Source organism: Oryctolagus cuniculus, chromosome 13, assembly GCF_964237555.1.
Source record: "Oryctolagus cuniculus chromosome 13, mOryCun1.1, whole genome shotgun sequence".
In the NCBI taxonomy this organism is placed as follows: Eukaryota; Metazoa; Chordata; class Mammalia; order Lagomorpha; family Leporidae; genus Oryctolagus; species Oryctolagus cuniculus.
Window position 1 is genome coordinate 47985913 of NC_091444.1, and position 26849 is coordinate 48012761.

General features: G+C 37.1%; 1 protein-coding gene across 50 annotated transcripts in view; it reads left to right on the plus strand.

Annotated features, from left to right (window-relative positions):
• MLLT10 (MLLT10 histone lysine methyltransferase DOT1L cofactor) overlaps window positions 1-26849 on the plus strand; it is a 217488-nt gene that overhangs the window by 142467 nt on the left and 48172 nt on the right. For 36 of the 50 annotated variants that reach the window (XM_070055479.1, XM_051820635.2, XM_051820633.2 and 33 more), the window contains 6 exons: window positions 2569-2824; window positions 5911-6480; window positions 14910-14954; window positions 15806-15838; window positions 21324-21497; window positions 23203-23250. In XM_070055479.1, coding sequence (XP_069911580.1) covers window positions 2569-2824; window positions 5911-6480; window positions 14910-14954; window positions 15806-15838; window positions 21324-21497; window positions 23203-23250 — 1126 coding nt within the window. The remainder of the gene's footprint in view (window positions 1-2568; window positions 2825-5910; window positions 6481-14909; window positions 14955-15805; window positions 15839-21323; window positions 21498-23202; window positions 23251-26849) is intronic. The other 14 variants (XM_070055507.1, XM_051820671.2, XM_070055505.1 and 11 more) reach the window with 5 other exon arrangements.

A 26849-nucleotide genomic window follows, 5' to 3' on the forward strand; every position in this document is an offset into this window, starting at 1 on the left:
CCCTGGTTTCTTTCCTTTCACATCATATTTTTATTGATCTTATGGACAAGTTTATACTTTAAGGTAAAAGCAGGGGCTGGCACTGTGGCATAGCACAGTGTTTGACAAATTTGGTGTTGTGGTTTCTAAGATGACCTGCTCAGCATGGAAATGGTTCATGTTTCATCAGTTTAAATGTTACTGGTTTGTTAAATTGAACTTTTTCTCACTACTAATTTATTTTTAAAGTTTTCTTTTTCTTTTTTGTTGACTGTAGTTTGTTAAACTAGTGACTTTTTAAAAAAATGAAATAGTGTTTCTTTTATTTGATGATGAGAGTCTGTTGACAGTGAGATGATGGTGGCTGGCAAGTAGCAGAAAAGTAGCGATAAGATATATTTGATTATTGATATAGTTAATATCTTCTCTTAATGCCCCTTTGGAACATTTATTTTGTTTAAAATGCCTACATTTTTGAAATTTGATTTTATTATTTTCTCAAAATTAAATAGTTGTTCTTGTTGAGTAGTGGCTTTATGTAGGACATTTCGGTTTTTTGTATTTTCAGATTTTTTCCATTTTACATCATTAGAAATATATTCATTTATTTATTTTTAAAAAAATTATTGTCGTTATGTTCCATGGAGCCCAAGTACTTGATCCCTCTTCTGCTGTTTTTTCCTACCCATTAGCATGGAGCTAGATCGTTTTTATGTGGAGAATCTTGTACTTACGCACGTACTCTTACTAGATGGCTAAGTGGCAGGGGGCTGACTTAATCCCCTGGGCCACAATGCCATAGCCTCACCTCAGATTGCTTAAGTAAATTTTTTTAAAGATTTATCTATTTATTTGAAAGTCAGAATTACATAGAAGGAGAGAGAGAGGTCTTCCATCCACTGGTTCACTCCCTAATTGGCCACAATGGCCAGAGCTATGCCGATCTGGAGCCACAGTCAGGAGCTGGTGGTGGGGTGCAAGGACTTGGATCATCTTCCACTGCTTTCCCAGGCCACAGCAGAGAGCTGGAATCAGAAGTGGAGCAGCCAGGATTTGAACTGGCATCCATATAGGATGCCGGCACTGTAGATGCCACAGCATCAACTCTAGTAAATTTAGTAAATTTAAGAGCAGCATAAAAAGCCCTTGCCCTTGTGGATCATTTTAAAACATATTGATTGTACATCTGATGTAAAACGTTTCCACTGTCTTTTAATTTGTCAATATTTTGAGATACATTGTTTGTAAAATGATTACTATAAATTGGAAACTATTTGTGAAGCCAATTTTTATTTTGCTTCTTTATCATTTCTAGATCAAGAGAGTGATTGACAATCAATATTAGGAATAGTAATAAACATCTTAACTCTGTTGTATATACCTGTTACCTCAACTTAACACCTGAAAGAAATTACTTTTGTTCAAAGGCTTTAATCTTTTTGTTGATTGAAAAGGCATCATCATCCAGATTTTTAAAACTTGCATTATTCTATGTTAGAACATTATATTCTCATGGATATTCTCATGGATATATAGTACTCCAGTGGATTTGTGATATCTTAGTTGCTTTTTTCTCCAAAGATATGGAAAGATTCACTTTTTTTTTAAAGATATATTTATTTCTGTGAAAAACAGAGTTACAGAGTGGCAGAGCCAGAGAGAGAGGGAGAGAAAGGTCTTCCATCCACTGGTTTACTCCCCAGATGGCCACAGTGGCCAGAGCTATGCCAATCTGAAACCAGGAGCCAGGAGCTTCTTCTGGGTCTCCCACGCAGGTGCAGGGCCCAAGGATTTGGGCCATCTTCTCTTGCTTTCCCAGGCCATAGCAGAGAACTGGATCAGAAGTGGAGTAGCCAGGACCCAAACTGGTATCCATATGGGATGCCGGCACTGCAGGTGGCTACTTTACCCACTTTACCCCAGGACTGGCCCTGAAAGGTTCACTTTTTAAAAAATGAATTACTTTGATTTTATTTGAAAGAGAGGGATCCAAAGCCAGAGATCAGATATCCTCCATTTACTGGTTCACTTCCCCAAATGCACACATCAGCTAGGACTGGGCTAGGGCAAAGCCAGGTCTGTAACAACATTTGGGTCTCCCTTGTGGGTGACAGGACCCAAGTACTTGTATCACTTGTTGCGTCAAAACCAGACTTTCTGGTATGGGATGTGAGCATCCTAAGGAATGTCGTAACTGTTGTCTCATATGTCCACCTATGACATGTTAGTTCTAATCATCACCTTCCTGTATTGCACACTAAAGCTTATTTATATAATTTCATATCTAGGGACTAGCATGTTCTTTGTTGCCAGACAAATTAGTTCCTTTTGTGTATGTACTTTTACTGATTTTCAAATTTGGTGGTCTTGAAACTGCAAATTGTTCATACTCTTTAAAAAAAGAAATGTAGTTTTACTAATAGGCTTTAAAATTATTGCTTTTTTGTGATTTTTTTTCAAAAGGTGGATTGGCATTCTTAGGAAGGAATCTCTCATGTTTACCTTACAAGGTATTATTACTAATTAATTATTTTCTGTAGCCAAAATATAACCAGTTACTTTACCTTTTCTTTTGAATCAAAATATTAGACTTATACAAGTACTAGCAACAACTCTATATCTGGATCCTTGAAGCGGTTGGAAGATACCACAGCTCGTTTTACAAATGCAAATTTTCAGGAAGTATCTGCACACACTTCTAGTGGAAAAGATGTTACAGAGACAAGAGGGTCAGAGAGCAAAGGAAAGAAATCTTCAGCTCACAGCTCAGGTCAAAGGGGAAGAAAGCCTGGTGGTGGACGAAATCCTGGGACAACTGTGTCAGCAGCTAGCCCCTTTCCACAAGGTATTAATTATGTTTTATTTAAAGTACTTGTGCTTCCTAAATAATTTACTTTTTATTTTTAACTAATGGATAGTACTAGTTCATTTATATGGTTAGTGGTTGTAATAAGATTACTTTAGAGATTAGTTTTTCCCATTAAAATGTATTGGGAACCTCTGTCGTGATTTGTGCTTCTAAAATAATATAGGAATAAAGCTTAAATTTGGGGGAAAATAATAAAAGGTGGGATTTTTTTCTTTCTGCTGAATAGAATGGTTATTCTTTTCTATAAATTGTTGATTTTTCTAATTAAATAGTCAAACATGATTTATGTTTTCTTAGTAGGTAAACCAATACTGAGGGATGTTTAGATCTAAACAAATAAATAATAATTGGGATTGATAAAACATTTATGGTAAAGCTTAAATTTCTTTTGACAGGCAGAGCTAGACAGTGAAAGAGAGAGACAGACAGACAGACAGAGACAGAGAGAAAGGTCTTCCATTTGGTTCACCCCCCAAAATGGCTGCCACGGCTGGCACGCTGCGCCAATCCGAAGCCAGGAGCCAGGTGCTTCCTCCTGGTCTCCCATGCCGGTGCAGGGCCCAAACACTTGGGCCATCCTCCACTGCCTTCCTGGGCCACAGCAGAGAGCTAGACTGGAAGAGGAGCAACCGGGACAGAATCCAGCCCCCAAACCGGGACTATAACCTGGGGTGCCGACGCCGCAGGTGGAGGATTAGCCAAGTGAGCCACGGTGCCGGCCTATAAAGCTTAAAATTTAAAGTAAAATTTTGCTCAGCCTACATTTTCATTGATGGTCTGCCTGCTATATTTATAGACTACCCAGTCAAATTTGAATTTCATATAAACAATAATATTTTAGTGAGTAATAATATTTTATGGGATATACTTACACTCAAATAATTTGGGTATTTCAAATTCAGAATTAACTGGGCATGGTATATGAAGGTACTTTAGAAAGTTCTGGAACAACGGAATTAAGGTTATTTAGGCGCAAAATATTTTGAAATCCATGGATAGGTTTTGTATAATAGGTAGTTTCTATGACTGAAAATTCCTTTGTTTTTTTATATGGCAACCCCGTTTCATAGAGAATAGAGCAATTCAGATATATTTTGGAATACATTATCTGTTGTTATAGGTTTTTACTTGGTGCAGTTTTTAATATGAACATATATATATTGAGAAATAGAAATGACTAAAATTGTTGGAGGAAAGTAGATGAGTGAGTGTGCTTATTTATAAAGATTAAACAAATATTAAAAATGCTAAATTTATTATTTTACTTGTTTGCAGTTTTTATTTTTATATTTGTAAATAGTAAATCAAGTAAACCTTTGAATATATTAGCAGAATTCAGTTAATGTTTATAAAATTGCCTCTTTGAGTTTTTAATCTGTCTATAAAGTACTAATCCAGTCAGAAAATAAATCTACCATTTTCTTGAACTTCAGAACATTTAAGAACCCTTTTTAGCCTCTGTATGACATGGTAAAAAAAAGTGTTTTGATTTTCTGAAATTCTATTCCGTAAAAATTTTTAGAAGTTGACATTTTTGTTTTATTTTTTCCTGGGGTATTATGTGAGCTTTAGGAAATATGCATTGAAAATTTACATATACTCAATATCTTAATAGTGTAGTAGTCAGTGAATTTCATAAAATGTACATCAAATTTTATAAAATATTTTCAAGTGTTTTCCGCTGTGCAGTGGGCTTATAACACTAGCTATAAAAAGCAAAAAGTATAGATGAAAAACAGATGACAAATTAGAATGGGTAATAAATAATTTTTATAGCTGCTAATTGCATGGCAAATTGCAGTTATCTTTAATTGGTTCTGAATATGTGTTTTTCTTTGTAAACAAATTCTAAAAATCTTCACATGAGTACAAATAGTTTATAAATTAATAAAATGTACTCTTGGGTTAATGTTTTTTTTTTATAATGTTTTTTATAATTTTTTTTAATGGGCCGTTTCAGAAGAGGTTAAAATTTAAATTGAAAACCTTTAGATTTTAGCAGGAATCATCTGTATAAGGGAAAAAATTCTTAAGGTGGATTTATATGTGATTACTTGTGTATGCTCTGCAGTAAAATTTAATGCTTAGCATGAAATTTCCTTTCCACTCCAATAATATACTTTGTCGCTTTTGTTTTCAAACACGTTCATTAAAATATGATATAGTTTAGTTTTTTGATGCATTATAGATGTGTGGTCACAGCTGAGTCCAGACAAGTACTACTTTATTTGTCGAGCATGAAGAGATTTTGGTGAAATGAAGTAGTGGACAAAACTTTTACTTCTTCCCAGGCCATATCAATCTTCTACCAGACAAATAAGAACTTTGAAATTCTTAATGTTTCATAATGATATGTTGGGTTACGATTATTCTTTGACTAAATAATTGGGAGAGATTAAGTAATTGTGAACGAAATTAATTTAGTCTGCCTTCCCTTTGATTTTACTTTACTAAAATGGTAACAGAATATTAGTGGCTAGTTTCTTTTCTTCATGCAGCTCCATGGAACATGGATTGGGAGAATATAAAGTATATATTAGGTTACATGTGATGATTATTTTATCAAGTCCATGTTTTGTTGGAGTAGATTCAATGATAGTTACAAAAAATGATAGTTAAATAATAGCTGTTACTAATCCTATCTTCAATATTTGAAAAAGAAGTTTTCATAGACATTCGGACTCAAATTTTAGTCTTGTCAGATCTCCTTGTGTGACTGTCAATAGAATACTTTGTTTAGGGGAGAACTGAGGAATAGTACTATAGTAAAAGGTAGGTTAAATAAAATATGGCTTATATCTTAGTAATTGTGTAAATAATAGCTTGAAATTCAAGAGTAAATATTTAATATTGCCTTTAAAATGAAAAGTGTTTTTAAAGATAATTTTAGAGATAGACTTGATTTTAGTAATAATGTTTTTTAAATCTAGATTTGTTATATAGTGATGTCCTATGTTTTATAGTTAAATTTTTTGTACCCCCTTTTTGATTTATTACTCATGGGAACTTTTGCATCCAATTTTTTCTTTTCATTCCCCTTCCCCCTTTTTTTTAAACTACAGGCAGTTTTTCAGGAACTCCAGGCAGTGTAAAATCATCTTCTGGAAGTTCAGTGCAGTCTCCCCAGGATTTCTTGAGCTTTACAGACTCAGATCTGCGTAATGACAGTTATACTCACTCCCAACAGTCATCGTCAACCAAAGATGTACATAAAGGAGAGTCTGGAAGCCAGGAAGGGGGGGTAAATAGTTATAACTCCTTAATTGGTCTCCCTTCGACCTCAGCTGTTATTTCACAGCCTAAAAGCTTTGAAAATTCACCCGGAGACTTGGGTAGTTCCAGCCTTCCTGCAGCAGGATATAAACGGGCTCAAACTTCTGGCATAGAAGAAGAAACTGTCAAGGAAAAGAAAAGAAAAGGAAATAAACAAAGTAAGCATGGGCCTGGTAGACCCAAAGGAAACAAAAATCAAGAGAATGTTTCTCATCTCTCAGTTTCTTCTGCTTCACCAACATCATCTGTAGCATCAGCTGCAGGAAGTGTAACAAGCTCTAGTCTTCAGAAATCTCCTACGTTGCTCAGGAACGGAAGTTTACAAAGTCTTAGTGTTGGCTCATCTCCAGTTGGTTCAGGTAGGGATTTGCCTGTTATTTTTCTTCCTCAACTCGCACCCTTTTCCTCTGCTCCAAAAGGTTTTACACTGTTGTTGTAATACTTTGAATTATTATATGGCATTTAATTTTTCTTAGTGAAAATAATGAAAATGTCTTAGATAATTTGGTGGTTTTTTTTTTTTTTTTTGGACAGGCAGAGTGGACAGTGAGAGAGAAAGGTCTTCCTTTGCCGTTGGTTCGCCCTCCAATGGCCGCCGCGGCCGGCGCACCGCGCTGATCCAATGGCAGGAGCCAGGTACTTCTCCTGGTCTCCCATGGGGTGCAGGGCCCAAGTACTTGGGCCATCCTCCACTGCACTCCCTGGCCACAGCAGAGAGCTGGCCTGGAAGAGGGGCAACCGGGACAGAATCCGGCGCCCCGACCGGGACTAGAACCCGGTGTGCCGGCGCCACAAGGCGGAGGATTAGCCTAGTGAGCCGCGGTGCCGGCCGATAATTTGGTGTTTTTTAAAAAGACATCTTGCACTAACCTTATGTTACCTGATAAAATGTAGGCCAGTTTACTGATCATATGTTACTTACAAAACACCTAAAATGCAATTCTTATTTTTGTTTTTGCTTTACCTGCACAGTATTGTAAAACCAACCTACAATTCACATTTGAGGTATGAGGGATTTTGTGTTTTTTTTTGGCTAGTGTTGGTTTGTTACTCCCTTTCTCTTACCTTCAGTTTCAGAACAGTTCCTCATACAGATAGTTTTTGAGTTACTCATCTAGAATATTTTTCATTCAGTGTAAATGATTTATTAATGGAATTTGGCAGTCACATTTAATTTCAGGACCTTCTTGAAATGGTCTGATTTTTTTTTCAGGTGTGTTCAATGAATTTACCATTATTTTTATTATATGTGAGTTTACCTACACATGCATACACACACACCCACACACACAACTATTTATTCACACCATTGGTATGCTGTGTAAACCTGCAGTTTAGATTGTGAATATTTTCAGGTTTTAGAATTTTATTTATTTTTATTTTTTTTAAGATTTATTTATTTTACTTGAAAGTCACAGTTAAACACAGTGAGAAAGAGAGGCAGAGAGAGAGAGATCTTCTTCTGTCCTCTGGTTCACACCCCATATGGGCACATCAGCCGGAGCTGTGCCTACCAAAGCCAGGAGCCAGGAGCTTCTTCCAGGTCTCCCATGCAGGTGCAGGGGCCCAAGACTTGGGCCATCTTCTGCTGCTTTCCCAGGCCATAGCAGGGAGTTGGATCAGCAGAAAAGCAGCTAAGATTAGAACTTGTGACCATATGGGATGCCAGTGCTGCAGGCAGAGGAGTAACCTACTGTGCTACAGTGCCAGCCCCTAGTTTAATGGTTTATACTTATCTCTTATAACAATAATTACATTAGCATACTTGAAAAAGTTTGTGAAAAATATAAATGTGGGGGGCCGGCGCCGTGGGTCACTTGGTTAATCTAACTCTGCCTGCGGTGCCGGCATCCCATATGGGCACCGGGTTCTAGTTCCGGTTGCTCTGCTTCTAGTCCAGCTCTCTGCTGTGGCCCGGGAAGGCAGTGGAGGATGGCCCAAGTGTTTGGGTCCTTGCACCCACATGGGAGACCAGGAGGAAGCACCTAGCTCCTGGCTTCGGATCGGCGCAGCGCCGACCATAGCAGCCATTTTGGGGGTGAACTAACGGAAGACTTTCTCTCTGTCTCTCTCTCTGTCTCTCTCTCTCTAACACTACCTGTCAAATTAAAAAAAAAAAAAAAAAGAAAAATATAAATGTGTTTGTTTTGGTGCAAAAAGTTTGAAATTCATAGTACGTTTCCATGAACTTTAAAAAAACCCTTGTATAAAGTGAAGGTTATTAATGCACCTATTTTACAGCCCATAAAACCGAGGCCTTGAGAGGTAAAGTAAGTTAGCCAGTAATACAAAGCCAGGGGTTTCTGTTTCTAATAGGCAGTTTCAGTGTCCACAGTATACATGTTTACCACATCTTTTAAAGAAATAAGTGGAATCTGTAGAAAATTTGTTTTATTAGTATGGCTTCTTCACTGGTGATTCCAGAGCCAGTCCTGGCATCATTTGCATCTTGGATGAGATAACTCTGTGTACAGTGTTGCCCTGAGTGCAGGAGGTTACCAGAACCTAGCCCCTTCCCACGAAGTACCAATAACTCCCTTTCATCATCCTGTGAGAATCAGCAGTGTCTCTGTCGCCTAGAACTGCCTCTGTTTGTGCATCACTTTCTTTAAAAATTAATTTATTTATTTGAAAGAGTTACAGAGAGAAGGAAAGAGTGTATGATATTCCATCTGCTGGTTCACTCCCCAGATGCCCACAATGACCAGTGCTGGGCCAGGCTGAACCCAAATGGGTGTAGAGGCTGAAATATGCCATCTTCTGCTGCCATTAGCAGGAGCTGGATCAAAAGTGGAGTAGCTGGGACACGAGCTGCTCCCCAAATGGGATGCTGGCATCACAGGCATTAGTTTTATCTCCTACCTCACAAACCTGGCCTCATCGTTGTCTTTTTAAAAATTATTCTGGACACTGAATTTTAACTGAAAGGCAGGGAGAGAGGGACAGCTAGATGTATCTGCTGATCCACTACTTAAATGTCTGCAACAGCCAGGGTTGTACCAGACTGAATCTAGGAGTCAAGAACTCCACCTCAGGTCTCCCTTGTGGGTGGTAAGGACTCAAACATTTGAGTTATCACCTTGCTGTCTCCAGGATGTATATTACCAAGAAGTGGAACCAGGACTGGAATAGAGGTATTCATTGCAGGAGATAGTGGTTCTAGTGGGCTTCTTAACCGCTATGACAAATTCTCACCTCTTGAGACCGTCTTTAAAATGGGGAGTTTGATATAAATCACAGTGACAAAGGAGTTCACTGAAGAGATTTAAATATATTACACATTTGAATATATATTTTAATTTATGTAATATGTTTTGAGACCAGAAGAGCCTAGCAGTTAGGCTTAGTCCTCATTAAAAAAGGTCAATTTTGATAAATGTATGCAAAAAATATTTTCATATTCATTTTTAGCAATAGGTACAGTAATCATGTAAGTACCTTACTGAGAAAATTAAAACTAAATTTTCTTTTGTGGAGAGAGATTTTCAGTGATTTCCTAGTGTTTTGAAGTGTAGTGTGAAAATTCCTGAATTTCAGAAGTTTCATTTGAAACATACATCTTCATAATAGGAGAATTAAAATACTGATTTATGTCTCTCAAAAGATTTTCCTACCTTTGACAGATCTAGGAAGATTTTAGGAATGTGAAATAGTGTTCGTTGCAGAACAATTACTTTCAGAGGGCAGTGATTGTGGCACATCTGTGTTGGAAAACTATTGATGTATCTTTCTTGCCATACCATTAGCAAAACATAGTCATTTAGGGGGAATTCCCCTAAATATTTCAAAGATGAGGAAATTAACAATTTTAACCTGCTAATAATTTCTCGTCAGTGTTGTGTTTAAAAATCACTTTTAAGATTATATATTTTGTTAATGTTTTGATTATGGAATAAGATTACTCATTAAAGCTAGTTGAGATTATATGTTCTTGAATTTTGTACATTTTAATAAAAACATATGACTAGATCAAAGCATTTTCTTTCTTGGTGGTTAAAATGTCTATCCTTATACAGAAGAAGCTTGACTAAATGCCATGCATATTGAAGTATTATTATTATTTGCCATAAGAATTGCTAACTGCTGATGAATACTTAGCATGTACTACACGTTTATGTTTAGCACTTAAGAAGCATTAAACATTATTGTTCATTATATAGAACCAAAACCAGACAGGGAGATATTGTAGCTTTAAGTGGTAGAGATATGCATTTTCCTTGACTCCAAAACCATTTAGGCTTAAAAAAAAAAAGCAACAGATATTTCCTGATGAGGATCTAATACCACACTGGTATTATGTCAGCATACTAAGTGAGGGGATCCATAGGCAAACCTGAACCAATAGTTTAATCAACAATAGTATTCCTTCTGGTATGAGAAAATGAATTTCTACTTTGGACTAATTTTAAAGTGGAAAATCATGTAGTTATTGTGAAACTACAAATTCACCCCCCCCCCATTAAAAAATAGAAAGGAGAAAATGTATGCTATGTATCATCAAGAATCATTAATTATGATTTTTTTAAGGATTGATTTGCTATAATGACAGGTTAATAATTTAATAACGGTGAGTGTGACCTTTGTAAGCACTTGTTGACCATGATGTTAGACTATCACATCCACTGATTTATAAGAGATTGGGGCTTTGTTTATGTTTACCACTATATTCGCATTGCTAGTGCAGAAATACTTTGAATTTAACAAATGCTAAAGTCTCTTTAGAAATGAATGTCTGCTATAAGTAATCACTGTGATTAATAGTATCTTGTGTAATTTTGTTCTTGCCTTTTAAGTGTTTATAAATGGGCTGCAAGCTGAATTATTTTTCTTTATTTGTAAAGCTTCTCATGTAGTATTTCAGGCTAGTTTAGGATGAGAAGTATTAAATTGGAAAAGATATATTTGGTGAAAAAGCTTAGGAGAAACAAGAAGCTGTGTTTGTGCTGTAGTTGGAGATACTGATGATGAAACAGGATAGGATAGAGAATTGAATTCAAGGCCAAAGAAATCAAACAAAGAGGCTAATAGTCTATTAGGATAAGCACTCTGGACTTAATTATGGCAGTTAGCATTATTAAATAATTTCATTGATGTGGTAGGAAAATATTGCCACATTCAGCTTATAATAAGAGTAATATCTTATATTTGCAATCACTTAACAGTTCCTAAAGTAATAATTACTATCTCATTTGGTTCTGGAACAACTTTTGAATTAGATAGGATAGCAGCAACCGCTATTATTGTTACATTGTTAATTATTTTTCTTTTGTTTCACCTCACCTAGTATATAAAGCAGAATCATGTCTTAATGATGTGATTCTTTATTGAAGTTATTTGTCAAAAACATGAGTTTTAGCAATAATTAAAATTCTCTCATGACCTACTCAACTTGTAGTAAGTGTGAATATTTATTCTAGCAGTCCTAGATAAAATCTGAATAGAAACCCAGAAAGCACATGTAAATTCCTTGACAGTTTGAGTTATAATATTTTTCTTTTGACTTCTTTTTTACATTGACTGTCTTACATTTAAAGGACTGCTGAGAGTTTTAAGTTAAGTTTTTGGCTTATAGATATGTTAAGCTTTTGGTTAGATTTCCTTTCTTAGGGATTTTTTGGAGGGATCTGTACAATTAGTTATCTAGTCTTTTGAAACATCTAAGTTGGTACTTCAGTATTTAGAAGTGTTGATGTGCTATTCTTGTCCTATAAGAATTTATGATGTATTAAGTGAAAATGTATAATTTTTTTTCACAAAAATCATCATGTTATTTTCTCTGAGAATATAGGCCCTTTGAAAGTATATTGTGCCAAACCCCTAATGTAGTCTCTGTCATACCATCATAAGACAAGATACTTGGTAAATGCTTCAAAATGAGATTTGGGAAGCTCTTTTTCTTGTGATTGATTTCTTAGGAACAAATTGGTTGTTAATGTGAATGGATCACTTCAATTGATTTTTCTTCTTCTCAAATATGAAGGTTATGAAAATTTTTTAAAATATTTATTTATTTGAAAGGCAGAGTCAGAGAGGCAGAGGGAATTTCATCCAAATAAATTCCATCAAAATAAATAAGCAGATACATACTTTTTAAAGGATTTATTTATTTATTTATTTATTTGAAAGGCAGAGTTTATAGAAAGAGAGGCAGAGGCAGAGAGAGCAAAGATTCACTCCCTAAATGGCCGCAACTGCTGGAGCCAGCCAGGCTGATCCAAAGCCAGAAGCCAGGAGCTTCTCTGGTTTTCCCACATTGGTGCTGGGCCTAAGGACTTGGGCCATCTCCACTGCTTTCCCAGGCCATAGCAGAGCGCTGGATTGGAAGTGGGGCAGCCTGTACTGCAGGTGATGGCTCTACCCGCTAAGCCTTCATAACTATCAATTCATATGAAACATATCTCATAAAAATATATCTTTGTTTATATAAGACGAAATTGAGAAGTCTTTTACTGGTAAAATATTTTTATTAGTGACAGTGATCTGTAAACAACTAAAGACTTTATGAAGATACAAATATTTGCTGCATAGACTCTCATGAGTAGAGTAAATAATAAGGTGTTGTAGAATAAAGAGATGATTTAGTGAGTATAATTCAAACCTGTCTTGACTCAGGCTCATGGTTTTAGATATCTTGATGATACTGGGTCATAAATGAAGAATGTATAGAACAATACATACAACTGAGATCAGGATATACTTTGGAACTTGTTTTCTTGGAAAATCACCTGATTTTGTTTGGTCTTTAAGGATTTGAATTATCAATATGCTTATTTATTTACTTTTAAAAGGGTTTTTTTTTTTTTTTTTTTTTTTTTGACAGAGTTAGTGAGAGACAGAGAGAAAGGTCTTCCTTCCGTTGGTTCACCTCCCAAATCCCAAATGGCCGCTATGGCTGGCGCACTGCGCTGATCTGAAGCCAGGATCCAGGTGCTTCCTCCTGGTCTTCTATGCAGGTGGACGCCCAAGCACTTGGGCCATCCTCCACTGCCTTCCCGGGCCACAGCAGAGAGCTGGACTGGAAGAGGAGCAACCGGGATAGAATCTGGTGCCCCAACTGGACTAGAACCCGGGTTGCTGTCGCCGGAAGCGGAGGATTAGCCAAGTGAGCCGCGGTGCCGGCCAAAAAATTTTTATTTATTGAGAGGTAGAGTTATAGACAAGAGAAAGGGAGAGATAGAAAGGTCTTTCTTCCACTGGTTCACTCCCTAAATGGCCAGAACTCTGGAGCTGGGCCAGCCTGAAGCCAGGAGCCAGCAGCCTCTTCTAGGTCTCCCATGTGGGTGCAGGGGCCTAAACACTTGGGTCATCTTTCACTGCTTTCCCAGGCCATCAGCAGAGTTGGATTAGAAGTGGAGGAGCTGGGATGTAAGCTGGAGGCCCATATGAGATGTTGGGACTGCAGCCAGAGGCTTATTCTACTGTTCCACAGCACTAGCCCTCAATTCTTATGCTTATTAACGTGACTGTCTTTGTATAGAAGTGCCAGATCATAGGCCAAAGTAGCCATATTCCAGTTTTTTCCCCATTGATTAAATCCTTCTGTTTCGAATGCCTTTTGATTATATTTCAGCACCATTCCAAACAGCTATCATTTCTTTATATTGTACCATGTAATTCTCTTCAGTAGCCCTACCTCCCTTTTTAAATGAGACTTTAATGTAGAGTATTCCCTACCATGTCTCATTTTTATATGTTATCTTAAAAGGATTTAACACCAAAGTCTACATCATTTCTAGATGACTTCTCTAAACTGGGCAAAAGTTTTATATTTTTAACACTATCTAATGTAAAGTTCTTTTAACATTGCATTGATTGCAAGTTAGTGCTGGCTCACTTTATCTTGCTTTTGTCTTTTTCTTAGTTTAAGTTATTCCTGTTAGGCTTATGGTTAAACTTTACTTTTGAGGAAATATGTGGTCAGATGTGTAGGTGGTGGTATCCTGGGAGATTCTGCTATACATATGGTGCCTGGGGACATATTTTTGCTTACATAATATCTAGAGAATTTCCAACTATCCCTCTTAAAGATTTTTTTTTTTTTTTTTTTACCAACATTGTCATTGACAAAGGTAATATAGTTGTTTCCAGGGCTAAGAAACCAGGTCCTTTGAATTATAGCATTATCAATTATTTTTCCCTTGGAATGCCATATAGAAATGTATTCCCCATATTCTGAGGGCTTTTGCCTTTAACAGTGTTTCGTTTTCTCAAGTCATCCTCTACTGCTTCCCCTTTGGGGTGGGATAAAAAAGGAAGAATCTTTTTTTATTATCATCTTTTAAAATGAAAGTTATAAGAATGTGAACTGAGATAAGTTTCATGAGTTTTACACTGTTAATATAAGTCATGGATTTCTGCCCATATGCAAATGAAATAATTAATATAACTGTTATAAATTCTATTTTGACTACATGTTCAGATGTTTTAAATAAACAGTTCCCATCTGATGAATTTATCTAAAACACATTCGCATGTTCACAATGGTAGCTGGACTCCCTCGAATGATTCCATTTATTTTTAGACACTGGTGTAGAATGGTTTTTCTGTAGCATTTTGCCCACAGTCATACATTCCCGCACTACACTGTTGTGAGAATTCCAGTACATTTTGTTTTCCTACCTCTCATATCCGACTATTAGCTTATACTTTTTTCCTCTTGCAATTTTGTTTGGCCTACTCAGCCAGACTTTCAGGGTGAATTTCTCCCTATTTTTCTGGCCTATTTCTTTTTCTAACCTTTAAATCACTGGCAACTTTTGCTGATTTCCTTTCTCCTCCCTCCCAACAGAAATTTCCATGCAGTATCGGCATGATGGAGCTTGTCCAACAACTAGTAAGTTGTCGAACTGGGTTGGTAACCCAGGCTTTTTGACTCTTACTGTGGTACCTTAGGTCACCTTTGATCCTCTACATTAATTTTCCAAAATGCAATTAGTTCTTAATTGAAGAAACTTCATGCTCCTACAGAGATATCTTCATACACTGCTTTGTGTTATATTCTAGATCTGTTTTACAGTTGAATTGTATGAAGTTGAATTTTGATTGTTGGCTGCTTAATATTTTGCTTCCATTGCAGTATTATGACTTCTGCTCTTTGATGAAATAATATTTTCAGTATTTTGGTTTCCATTAGTTTTAATGTTAATATAGTTTTTCAGTATTTGTGTATTGGCATGTTAGGTAAGGTAGCTTTCTTAAAACTCTGAATATATTGAGACTTGATTATACTGACTTCTGGGAAATGAGAATGTTTGATAGGATTAGATGGTATAATGAAGTTTTTCTTTATAATGAATATTGTTGAATGTGCCCTAATACAGTAGATACACCTTTATAGAATTGCATACTATAGAAACTCACTTTACCAACACATTATCATGGTTAGATTGTTAAATGTCTTTTTAAAGGTGATTTAAAAATGTTTATCACTGAAGAAATTATTGTCATCACTTACAACAGTATAGCTAACATTTTCTCATTAAATAATATATTGGTAAATGGAATACAATATTTAGAAATTTATACTATGTTAAAAATTGAGCCAAACTTGCCTTTTTAATAATTCAAGCCAAGATACGTGATTAACTTACTGTAATTTCATTAATAGTGATGCAGTCTATGCCTGTTTCTTTTGTGTGTTTGTGACTGGTCTTAACCTGAAGTCCTTTTTTCCTTACTTGAAAGCTTTCTCAGAGTTGCTGAATGCAATACACAATGGTAAGTTTTATTAGAATCTTCTCTGGTGGTTTATTTATTACAAAGGTTGCCTTTTGTTGAGAATCCCAATGGATAGTTAGCATGTTCTATTGACTAGATGAAATCCAGCACTTCAGTTGTTGAACTTAGTGAAAACTGTTTGTAGATTGCCTACAAGGTTGATGATAGGTCAGTAGAGATCTTCAGTATGGCTTTTAATGTCTTTTTGTGAGGGAAATTGATAAAAGTATTGTTCTGGTTCTGAAATAGTTCTTCTAACTCTGTTGCACTATTTCTTGCCATTGCAGTTAGTAATTGGTACCCTCATCAGGAATTTGCTGCAGAATCACAATTTGTTATGTGAATTTTGTTTTTTAGGATTTTGGTTTATTAATATGTAGAATACTTTGATTACTTTACCCCACATAGTGAATAAACAGGAGATAACCTTTTAAATTGTATCTTGTTTGGGATGAGTTTTTTTTGCCCCAGTAGAGTTGTGTCTTCTTCAGGGTTGCATTCTGAAATTAGCGTGTAAAGCAAATAGTATCATGTTTTACCTTCACAGTGTAATTATAATGAAGTCCATTTTGCAAAATAAAAAAAAAAAGTCTTAGCGTTTCTTCAGTTTCCTCAAGAACCTTGTTTAATCCTTTGATATTTGAAATTTTTCCTTTGAATCTGTCATCATCTATTAAACTAATCTTGGTGAAGACTGTATAATTTAAAGTAGTTTTTCAATATATTTCTATTAACTGTATGAAATCTTGCATATTTTGATGATATAGTTGAATTTGTAGTTGGTTTACATTGTTTTTGGAGTATATTGCCAGAGTTGGGCCAGGATGAAGTGGGTGATACTAGAGAGCTGGACCAGGAGCCAGAATTCAGGTCAAGTCTCTTATGTGACTGGCAGGAACTGGGCCACTTGAGCTATCGCTGTGCCTTCTAGGATCTGTAGTGGCAGAATGCTAAAATCAGGACAGCTGGAATCAAGAGGCACTCTAATGCAGGACATGGGCATCTTGACCATGAGGCTAAGCATCTAGACCTTGGATCTAGGTTTTTCTTGTTTAATTTTTTAAGATTTTATTTAATTTAAAGAGTTTGGAAGTGTGTGTGTGTTTCTTTGTTCTTTCCCATTTTATTTGAAAGGGAGAGAAAGATCGATCGATCTTCCATCAACTGGTTCACTCCAGAGATGCCTACAACTGCCATAATTGGGCCAAGCTGAAGCAAGGATTCTGCAGCTCCCATGCAGATCTCCCATATGGGTGGCAGGGATTCAAATACTTCAGTCATCTGCTGTCTCTGAGCGTGCACATTAGCAGGAATCTGGATGGCAAGCATAAAAGCCAAGTCTTGAACCAGGCTTTCTGATATGGGATGTTTTTGTCCCAGCTGGCAACTTACCAGCTGCCATAAAAGCCTATCCTCCAACTTAAACTTTGAATTACAAAGACAAGTCTAGGGTTGACACCCAGTGAATGATACTTAGGCTTCGAGTGATTTTCCTTTTTTCTGAGTGTTAGGTTTTTAAAAAATTGTGGTACAATATACAAAACATAATTTTTTCATCTTGTAAAATTGAAATTCTATAGCCATTAAAAACAATTAGTTCCCCATTTTTCTGCTGTTTCAGTTCCAATACAGTGCAGAATTTGACTTGATGAGAGCATACATCCTTATCTTCTTTCTCTTACAGATGAAGCCATCATTCTTAAGTATCATATTAGCTGTGGTTTTATTAAAATGAGCAGAATGAGGAAATTAGATTCCTGATCAATGTTGTTTTAGTTCCTTCCTTCCTTCTTGATTCATTTATCTGGTTGGAAGGCAGAGTGATAGAGAGAGAGAGAGAGATACTCTATCCACTGGTTCACTCCACAAATGACTGCAGCAGCCTGGTCTGGGCCAGGCCAAAGCCTGGAATTCCATCCTTGTCTCCAAAATGGGTTGCAGGGCCCATCTTCTGCCTTCTTCCCCACATTAACAGGAAGCTGGATCTGAAGCAGACCAGCTGGGTCTGGAATACAGGCTATGATATGGGTTGCCAGCATCAAAGGTGGAAGCCTAACTTGCTGTGTCACAATGCTGGCTCCTCTGACTCCTTTTGGTAGAATTAACTCACCCTCCCTCTCTCTTGTTTAATAGTTTTGCATTCCCATATATGATGTTATCATACTTTTCTCTAGTCTTATCTTTGTTATTCCTCCATACAATTGTTTTTATTTCTGTGTTCTATATCTTATTCATATTTATCTCAGATTTGTGAAATGTTAATCTCTTTCATTAGGCAATTGAGATTCTGGATAATTTTAATTAGGAACCTTTTATCTGCCAAGTGCCATTTGGATATGTGTAATATCACTCCTGGTCTATACAAAATTATCAAATTAAAAATGAGCCTGCTATAGATACATTGAATTTTGAGTCCTAATACAGTTGCATTGGCAGGGTCAGACCCAGTAATTTTGCAGGCTTTACATGGCCTATAGGCTGAACATTCCTCACCCCTGCTGTAGTATGATGCATGTAGGAAAATCTTACATAGAAATTTTACTATTTTGCTGAAACTTAATTCTGAAAAAATAAAGACCAATGAAATATATATTAATAATGCTGGGCATTGAGTTTTAAGTATATATTTTGAAAAAAGATTTATTTATTTGAAAGGTACAGTTACAGTGTGGGAGGAAGAGAGGGAGGGAAGGAGGTTGGGAGAGAGGGAGAGAGGGAGAGAGAGTCTCTTCCCTTCACTGGTTCACTCCCCAAATGGCTACAGCAGTCAGAGCTGGGGTGATCAGGAGCCAGAAGTTTCATCCAGGTCAGCATGTGGGTGGCAGAGGCCCAAAGACTTGGACCATCTTCCACTGCTTTCCCAGGTGCATTAGCAGGGATCTGGATCTGAAGTGGAGCAGCTGGGACTCGAACCTACACCCATATGGGATGTGAGTGCTGCAGGTGGTAGATTTACCTGCAACCGTACCTTAAACATGCATCTTGATTTGATGTTTCTCAGTATCTTAGACCTTTTTGGATTTGTATGGAGTATGCCATAAACTTTACAAATTAGTGTTTTCAGGTAAGGAATGAAGAGTATCACTAATATACAGAAAACTGCTTTTTGGAAACTACCTCATCATTTACAAAAATAAAATTAAGCAACATAAAATGAATTTTATATGATCAGAGTAATTTAAAAACTTAAAAAATGAAGAAATAATGTTAAATTATTTTTCCAAAAAAGGAAAAGTAAACAGAATAGTGAAGAGGAATATATAATATAAAATTCTCTGTAAATTTTGGGAACTTTGGAAGGCAGTTGGGAAAGGCAAGATATAGTTATTTATATATAAATATATAGTCATATAAATGACATGGTAGGTTCACATGAAGCAAAGTGCTTTGCATTTTATAATATTTGATCATGACTTGGAACAAGGCAAGTAGACTAACAATTCAGATTTCATAATCTTAATCTAGAAATGTAACTTTTCTGTTTCACATAGGAGATCTATTTAAATTGCTTGTTAATAATGTCGAAGCAAGTAATATTTATAGAAAGCATTAGTTTTATAGCCGCTTCTTTTTTTTTTTTTTTTTTTTTGACAGGCAGAGTGGACAGTGAGAGAGAGAGACAGAGAGAAAGGTCTTCCTTTGCCGTTGGTTCACCCTCCAATGGCCGCTGCGGCCGGCGCACCGCGCTGGTCTGATGGCAGGAGCCAGGAGCCAGGTGCTTTTCCTGGTCTCCCATGGGGTGCAGGGCCCAAGCACTTGGGCCATCCTCCACTGCACTCCCTGGCCACAGCAGAGGGCTGGCCTGGAAGAGGGGCAACCGGGACAGAATCCAGCGCCCCGACCGGGACTAGAACCCGGTGTGCCGGCGCTGCTAGGCGGAGGATTAGCCTAGTGAGCCGCGGCGCTGGCCAGTTTTATAGCCATTTCAAAAGTAGCATATCATTATTCTGGTTTTCCTCTTTCTTTCTCAGTGATAGTTTTGATGTAGTGCTTTCCTCCCCTTTTGTTTTTAAGGGAAAAGTATTATTGGGGGAAATGGTCTAGTGCTTTCTACGTTGTTTATACATTTTTCTTCCTTGTTAGACCTTGTTAGGGTAACTGTTAGGCTTTATTCATCTTTACCAATATTTAGCTTATCATTTGATAAGCTCTCCATGAGAATTGAATGCATGATTTGTTAGTTGCTAAACAATCCTTGAGTAAGTTTCATGTATTCTTGGTAATTTGTTTTTCTTTGGTAAGTAAGTTTTTTTATTAGCAGTTTCTTTCATTGTAGTATCTTGGTTCTTTGATGCAGCAGTAAAGTTGTTTCATTTGTTCAGCTTGGGGTTTTTCACTTTTAATTTTATTTTTAAATAATAAAGAAGGCTTAGGCTTGTTTGCAGTTGGTCACTGATTGATCTTTCTAAAAAAATACTTTTGGAAAAGCTTAGGAAATACGTTTTAATGTTTAATTTTTTTGTGATAGGGCATTTAATGATAGGGCAGGGAGCATGACCAGTTTCCCATCTGCTGGTTTACTCCATAAATGCTGCTAAAAGTCAGTGTAGTCTGATAGATGCTGGGGAACTCCATCCAGGTCTCCCACATGGGTGGTAGGAACTGAATTGCTTGAGCCATCACCATGGCTTCCCACAAAGAAAGAGAGTATGGCGGCCAGGAAGTCTGAATACAGGAGACAGGCAACTTAATATATGTCTTTTTGTTTTGTTTTCAAGCTGATTTTTAAAGCATAATTTTTATAAGGGAGAAGGAAAGATTTTGCTTGTTCAATCTCTAGATACCTACAACAGCCAGACCAGGACAGAACCAGGAAACTAGAACCCGGTCTAGGTATCCCACATCAGTGGCAGGGATCTAAGTACTGCTGCCTTCTAAGGTGTCCATTAGAAGGAAACTAGAAGTGAATGGAGCCAGGTCTTGAACATAGGCACTCATAAGGGATGCACATGCCTCAAGTGGTGTCTAAATCACTGTGCTGAATGTCTGCTCCTTAGCCTATGTCATTAGTACCAGACTAAATGTCCACTTCACTAGTTGATATTTGTATCCATTTATTATACATTTAAATTCCCTTTAATTAAGGTACTTATTGTTTATCATGCGTAGACTTATTAAACAAATCTCATTTGACAGAAAAGATTAAGCATTGTTAACTGATTATTCTCCTGTATCTACTATAGGGTAAGTTTGAGTATGAATATCAATGATTTTACAAGTGGACATTTTGCCTGAGGAACAGATTCTGACTTGGATTTGTCAAATTAGCTTTTAGGATACTGGTTTTTGTTCTTCATCTGTGTCCATGTCTCCTTTGCATTACAAAGAAATCCAAATAGGAATCTAAGAACAAAGATGAATAATCCTCAAGTGCGTGTGTGATGAAATATTACTGATGGGACAGGTTGTTACTGTGAGAAGCACTGATCTAGGTCATTTGAGAGCTAATTTATTTATTTTTTAATTACTTACTTATTTATTTGAGTTCCAGAGAGAGAGAGAGAGACAGAGATCTTCCATCCACTGGTTCACTCCTCAGATGGCTACAACAGCTGGAGCTGGGCCGATCCAAAGCCAGGAGCCAGGTGGATCAGAACTGGAGCATCCGAGACACAAACTGGCAGACTGGTGCCCATGTGGGATGCAGACATCACAGCAGGTGACTACCTGCTATGCCACAATTCTGGTCCCGAGATCTAATTTCTTTTTAAATACAATAGGCTTACTTTTCCTTCTTATTGGAAGGAAAGATAAGAAATATACTTATGGGGCAAGTGTTGAGGTACAGTGCGTTGCAACATCTGCATCCCATATCAAAGTACCTAGGATTGAGTTCCATTTTTGTCTCTGCTTCTAATCCAACTTTATTCTAATATGCATAGGAGGCAGCAGATGATGGCTTAAGTGCTGAGTCCCTGTCACTCACATGGGAGACCCAGATAGAGTTCCTATCTCCTGGCTTTGGCTTGACATGACCCCAGCTGTTGTGAGCTTTTGGAGAGTGAACTCTAGTGAGTTTATAGTGAGTGGAAGATCTCTTTCTCTGTTGCTCTACTTTTTCTTTCTTTCTATCTATCTATCTATCTATCTATCTATCTATCTATTTATTTATTTATTTATTTTTTGATAGGCAGAATGGACAGTGAGAGAGAGGGACAGAGAGAAAGGTCTTCCTTTGCCGTTGGTTCACCCTCCAATGGCCGCTGTGGCCAGTGCACCGTGCTGATCCGATGGCAGGAGCCAGGTACTTCTCCTGGTCTCCCATGGGATGCAGAGCCCAAGGACTTGGGCCATCCTCCACTGCACTCCCAGGCCATAGCAGAGAGCTGGCCTGAAAGAGGGGCAACTGGGACAGAATCCGGCACCCTGACTGGGACTAGAACCCAGTGTGCCGGCGCCACAAGGCAGAGGATTAGCCTAGTGAGCCACGGCGCCAGCCTGCTCTACTTTTTCAATAGATAAAAATCAATAAAAAAAGAAATATGCCTGCATAGCATGTTTTATATGTTTATATGGCATATTTCAGCGTGTGTGTGTGTGACAGTACGTTGTCAAATCTCAGAATATACCAAGTTAGAACTACACTTATTCCAATACAAATGAATGCTGAATATCTTGATGAAGGATAAATAGGGGGAAATATCAATGTAGATCTTGAGCATCATAGTAAAAGGTTGCAAAGTACACTTGTAAAGGATTGAATTCAAACCATGGAGAGAGGCAGCTGAAGGAAAGTAAGCTAGTCCTTATAATTGCTCTCTTAAATCAGAGAAATGGTAAGAAAATAAGATGAGTTTGAGGATGAAACAATACATAAGAAACAATATGAAGTATTGGGCATGACTATGATTATGCCAGTATAGTGAAGAATTTGATTAATACTGTATGGCTTTATAATAAGTAGCAAAAGATTTATTCTGCATATAAGACAAATAAGACTTTACATTTCAAAACATCCAAGCTATTTTGTCACTATTGGTTCCTGGAAAATAGGCTTCAAAGACTCCTAAGTGATGAACGCAGTAATATATTACCATTTAGTTGGTGAGTCAGCTGCATAATTTTTGATGTACATGTTAACCACTCTAAAGTGAAATGAATTTATTAATGTCTCACTGAAACTTCAAGAGTCTTAATCTGAGAGTTCATATGGCATTAGGAAATTTAGTATAATAGTTGACTTATTCAATTAATTTTGTGGAAATGCCATTAATCTCTTTGTAAATTTACAGAAGGGTTTTTTTTTTTTTTTCCTTTAATCCTATTGATTTTTTTTCCCCTCTAAATTCCTCATCTGATCTATCATGGTAGTTTTTAAAAACTGGTGATTAAAAGTCTGAAATTAAAGTGTGTCTTTTCTTTAGACAGAGATGACAATTCTACACTAACAAAGCAAGAACTTAAATTCATAGGTATGTACCAAACTTAAGCATGGTTATAAAGGTAATAATGTTAATACTAAAGTAGCTTATAAACCTTCTGCTAAGCAGTATTCAGGATTTAAAATGATAAAAAAATGATGTCCTGAAAGGAATTATTCATATTCTTGCATGGTTGGTGGGAGGAGCTCTGTTATGATGTTCTTATTGTTGTGCTTGTATGGATTTGTCATATGTAGTTGATAGATTTTAGAATTCCTAGACCTGTTTTCCTATAAGCATCTAGGTGTTCAAGTGTTTGATTTATAAGAATACTTTCTACATCTTTGACTCTTTTTTTTTTTTTTCCACTGAGAGAAGACAGAATCTGAGCCATTTTCTATGATTTATATCCTCTACCTTTTTAACGAGTCACTTAAATATTTCTGGATCAGTTAGCAGTAAGTATGTGCATTCTGAAATAGAGATGGATTTCACACTGTTACCTAATTAGGTATGCATTTCTTACCCCTTTTCCATGCAAAAAATCTTTGAGTTTTCACATGCTAACAAGAGTCAGTTTGTAGCCTCTGAGTGCTTACAATGAAACTTTCCTTTTCAAGACTATTGGCTTTCTTTTTCTAAGATATATTTATTTACTTGAGAGACAGAGACATATAGTCATTTTCTTTTTTCTTTCTTTTTTTAAATATTTATTTATTTACTTGCAAGTTAGAGGGGCCAGTGCTGTGGCTCAGTGGGTTAACGCCCTGGCCTGAATCACTGGCATCCCATATGGGTGTCGGTTCTAGTCCTGGCTGCTCCTCTTCCCATCCAGCTCTCTGCTGTGGCCTGGGAAAGCAGTGGAAGATGGCCCAAGTCCTTGGGCCCCTGTACCTGCGTGGGAGACCCAGAGGAGGCTCCTGGCTCCTGGCGCAGCTCCGGCTGTTGCGGCCAATTGTGGAGTGAACAATCAGATGGAAGACCTCTCTCTTTCTGCCTCTCCTCTCTCTGTGTATCTCTGACTTGCAAATAAATAAATAAATCTTAAAAAAAAAAAGTTACACAGAGAGAAAGAGAGAAGCCTTGTATTCACTGGTTCATTTCCCAGTTGGCCTCAATGTCCGGAGCTGTGCTGATCCAAAGCCAGGAGCCAGGAGCTTCTTCTGGGTCTCTCTTGTGGGTGTAGGTCTCAAGGACTTGCCATACTCCACCAATTTCCCTGGCCATAGCAGAGAGCTGGATCAGAAGCAGCTGGAACTAGAACCGGCGCCCATATGGGATGCTGGCACTGCAGGCAGTGGCTTTACCCACTATGCCACAGTGCTGGCCCCAGATAGGCATAATTTTGATCTGCTAGTTCACTCCACAAATGCCCACAATCATCAGGTCTTGGGCAGGGTGATGCAAGAGCCAGAAACTCCATCATGTCTTTCACAAAGAAAAGAAGAGACCGGCCCAAGTGTTTGGGCCATCATCACTGAGCTGCAAAGGAGTGCGGATCAGCCAGGAATCAAACTTGTCCTCTGATATGGCTGGCTTAACCTGGTGCGTCACAAATCCAGCTACATTATTTTTTCAAAAACTTATTTCTTTATTTGAAAGGCAGAGGGAGAGAGAGAGAGAGAGAGGGAAAAAGAGTGAGCGAGAGAGAGGGAGGGAGGGAAGGAGAGAGAGAGTGTCACCCAACTACTGGTCTATTCCCCAGATGCCCACACAGCCAGGAACTGTTAACTCAATCCAGTAGGATTGGAAGGGTACTTAAGTATTCAGCTATCACCTGAAACCTCCCAGAGTGCATATCAATGTGAAGCTTGAATCAGGAGCAGAGCTGAGACTTGATCACAGGCTTTTCAACATGTGATGTAGGTGTTTCACAAATGGCTCTCCCAGTTTGTTTTTGTTTTTCATTTGACAAGTATATTTAGCATATAGTTAATGCTTTTCTATATGTGAGATACTTGTTTGTTGTTTTGGAGAGATAAGTGTATGCTACAAATGGATCATACCATTGGGGGACCACAGAATCTAAAGGAATAGGAGTATGTATATTAACAATAGTTATAAGAGTTAGTTATAACTTATACAATATATTACATTATATTATATTATACAATATAATAGGAGTTCAATGTTTGGGAAAACTACTTTGAACTGATGGAATGAGATGTCCAGAAAATGTAACATTTGACCTGGTGCTTAAAGATTGTATAGAATTTAGGTATTTGGAGATATCAATTAGAACTGAATTCCCAGTCTCAAGTACACAGTTAGCACAAGCAGTGTCACAAAAGTGAAAACACATTAGCTGTATAATGTGGCAGTGATATTGATATTTGATATGAGAATTCTGAAAAATAATAAACTTGGCTGTTAGGCCAAGGAGTTGAAAGTGAAAATAGTTGATATTTGAGTTGGAAAAAGCCATGATAAAATCTGTTCATTAGGAAGGTTCATCTAGTACTAGCATATAAAATTTAAAAGTTCTGATGCTGAAATGGAGAAACCAAATAAAGTTGTTATTGTCAATACAGATTTACTAAGGGCCTTAGTGAAGATGAATGTCAGACTGATGAGATACTTTATTCAAGAAGAACTGGTAGTTGTGTTCAGTTAATTTAATTTAGCATGCAGATATATTGGGCATGAAATAAAATTGGAACAAGTCCATATATGGGTAATGACTGAAACTCTGAGATGGTCACTGCTGATAAATGTTTTTTGAGAAGACAAAAGAGGTTCTATCAGGTTATTTTAAAATATGGAAGTCTTAACAGGTGTAAAGGAAGACGCTAGAGAGATAAAGTGTTAAGTTTCCAAAGAGTGATATTGATGGACTAAAAATCTGGAAAAGTTGAACACGTAGAAAAATTATGCTTGAGGGAATATACAGAGGCTAGCAATGAAACATTCGGTATTTTGTATTAATGCATGTTTAAATTACTAGAAATTTTAAAAATATCAATTATTTCTTTCAGATATTTGTGGTAACTTGAATGTGTTTGCAAAAGTATTTTCTTTTCAGTATACTTCAGAATAGTGCTTCAGTGATTAAAAGGATCCTTATTTATCACTCTTATATTTGAGGATTAAACTTATGAGCTACAGTTATTTCCTTTTGTAATTCTCTCTTCTTTCTTGTATTCTTTATCTGAAATACCTCTTTGAGTTAGAATGGGTTTTTTTTTTTTTTTTTTTTTTTTTTTTTGGCTTTCATCCTGTGCTCTGCCTACCTCTTACTGAATCAGTCACAACCACTCCCATTTCCATATATATATGGAAATACATATATATATATGTATATGTATATGTAGAGAGAAAGAGATAAGATTTTATTTGAAAGGTAGAGCTACAGAAGAGGGAGGGAGAGAGAGAGAAAGGTCTTCCATCCTCTGGTTCACTCTCTATTTTTTTTTATTTTTTATTTTTTTACAGGCAGAGTGGACAGAGAGAGAGAGACAGAGAGAAAGGTCTTCCTTTGCCGTTGGTTCACCCTCCAATGGCCGCTGTGTCCGGCGCACTGTGCTGGTCTCCTGTGGGGTGCAGGGCCCAAGCACTTGGGCCATCCTCCACTGCACTCCCTGGCCACAGCAGAGAGCTGGCCTGAAAGAGGGGCAACTGGGAAAGAATCCGGCACCCCGACTGGGACTAGA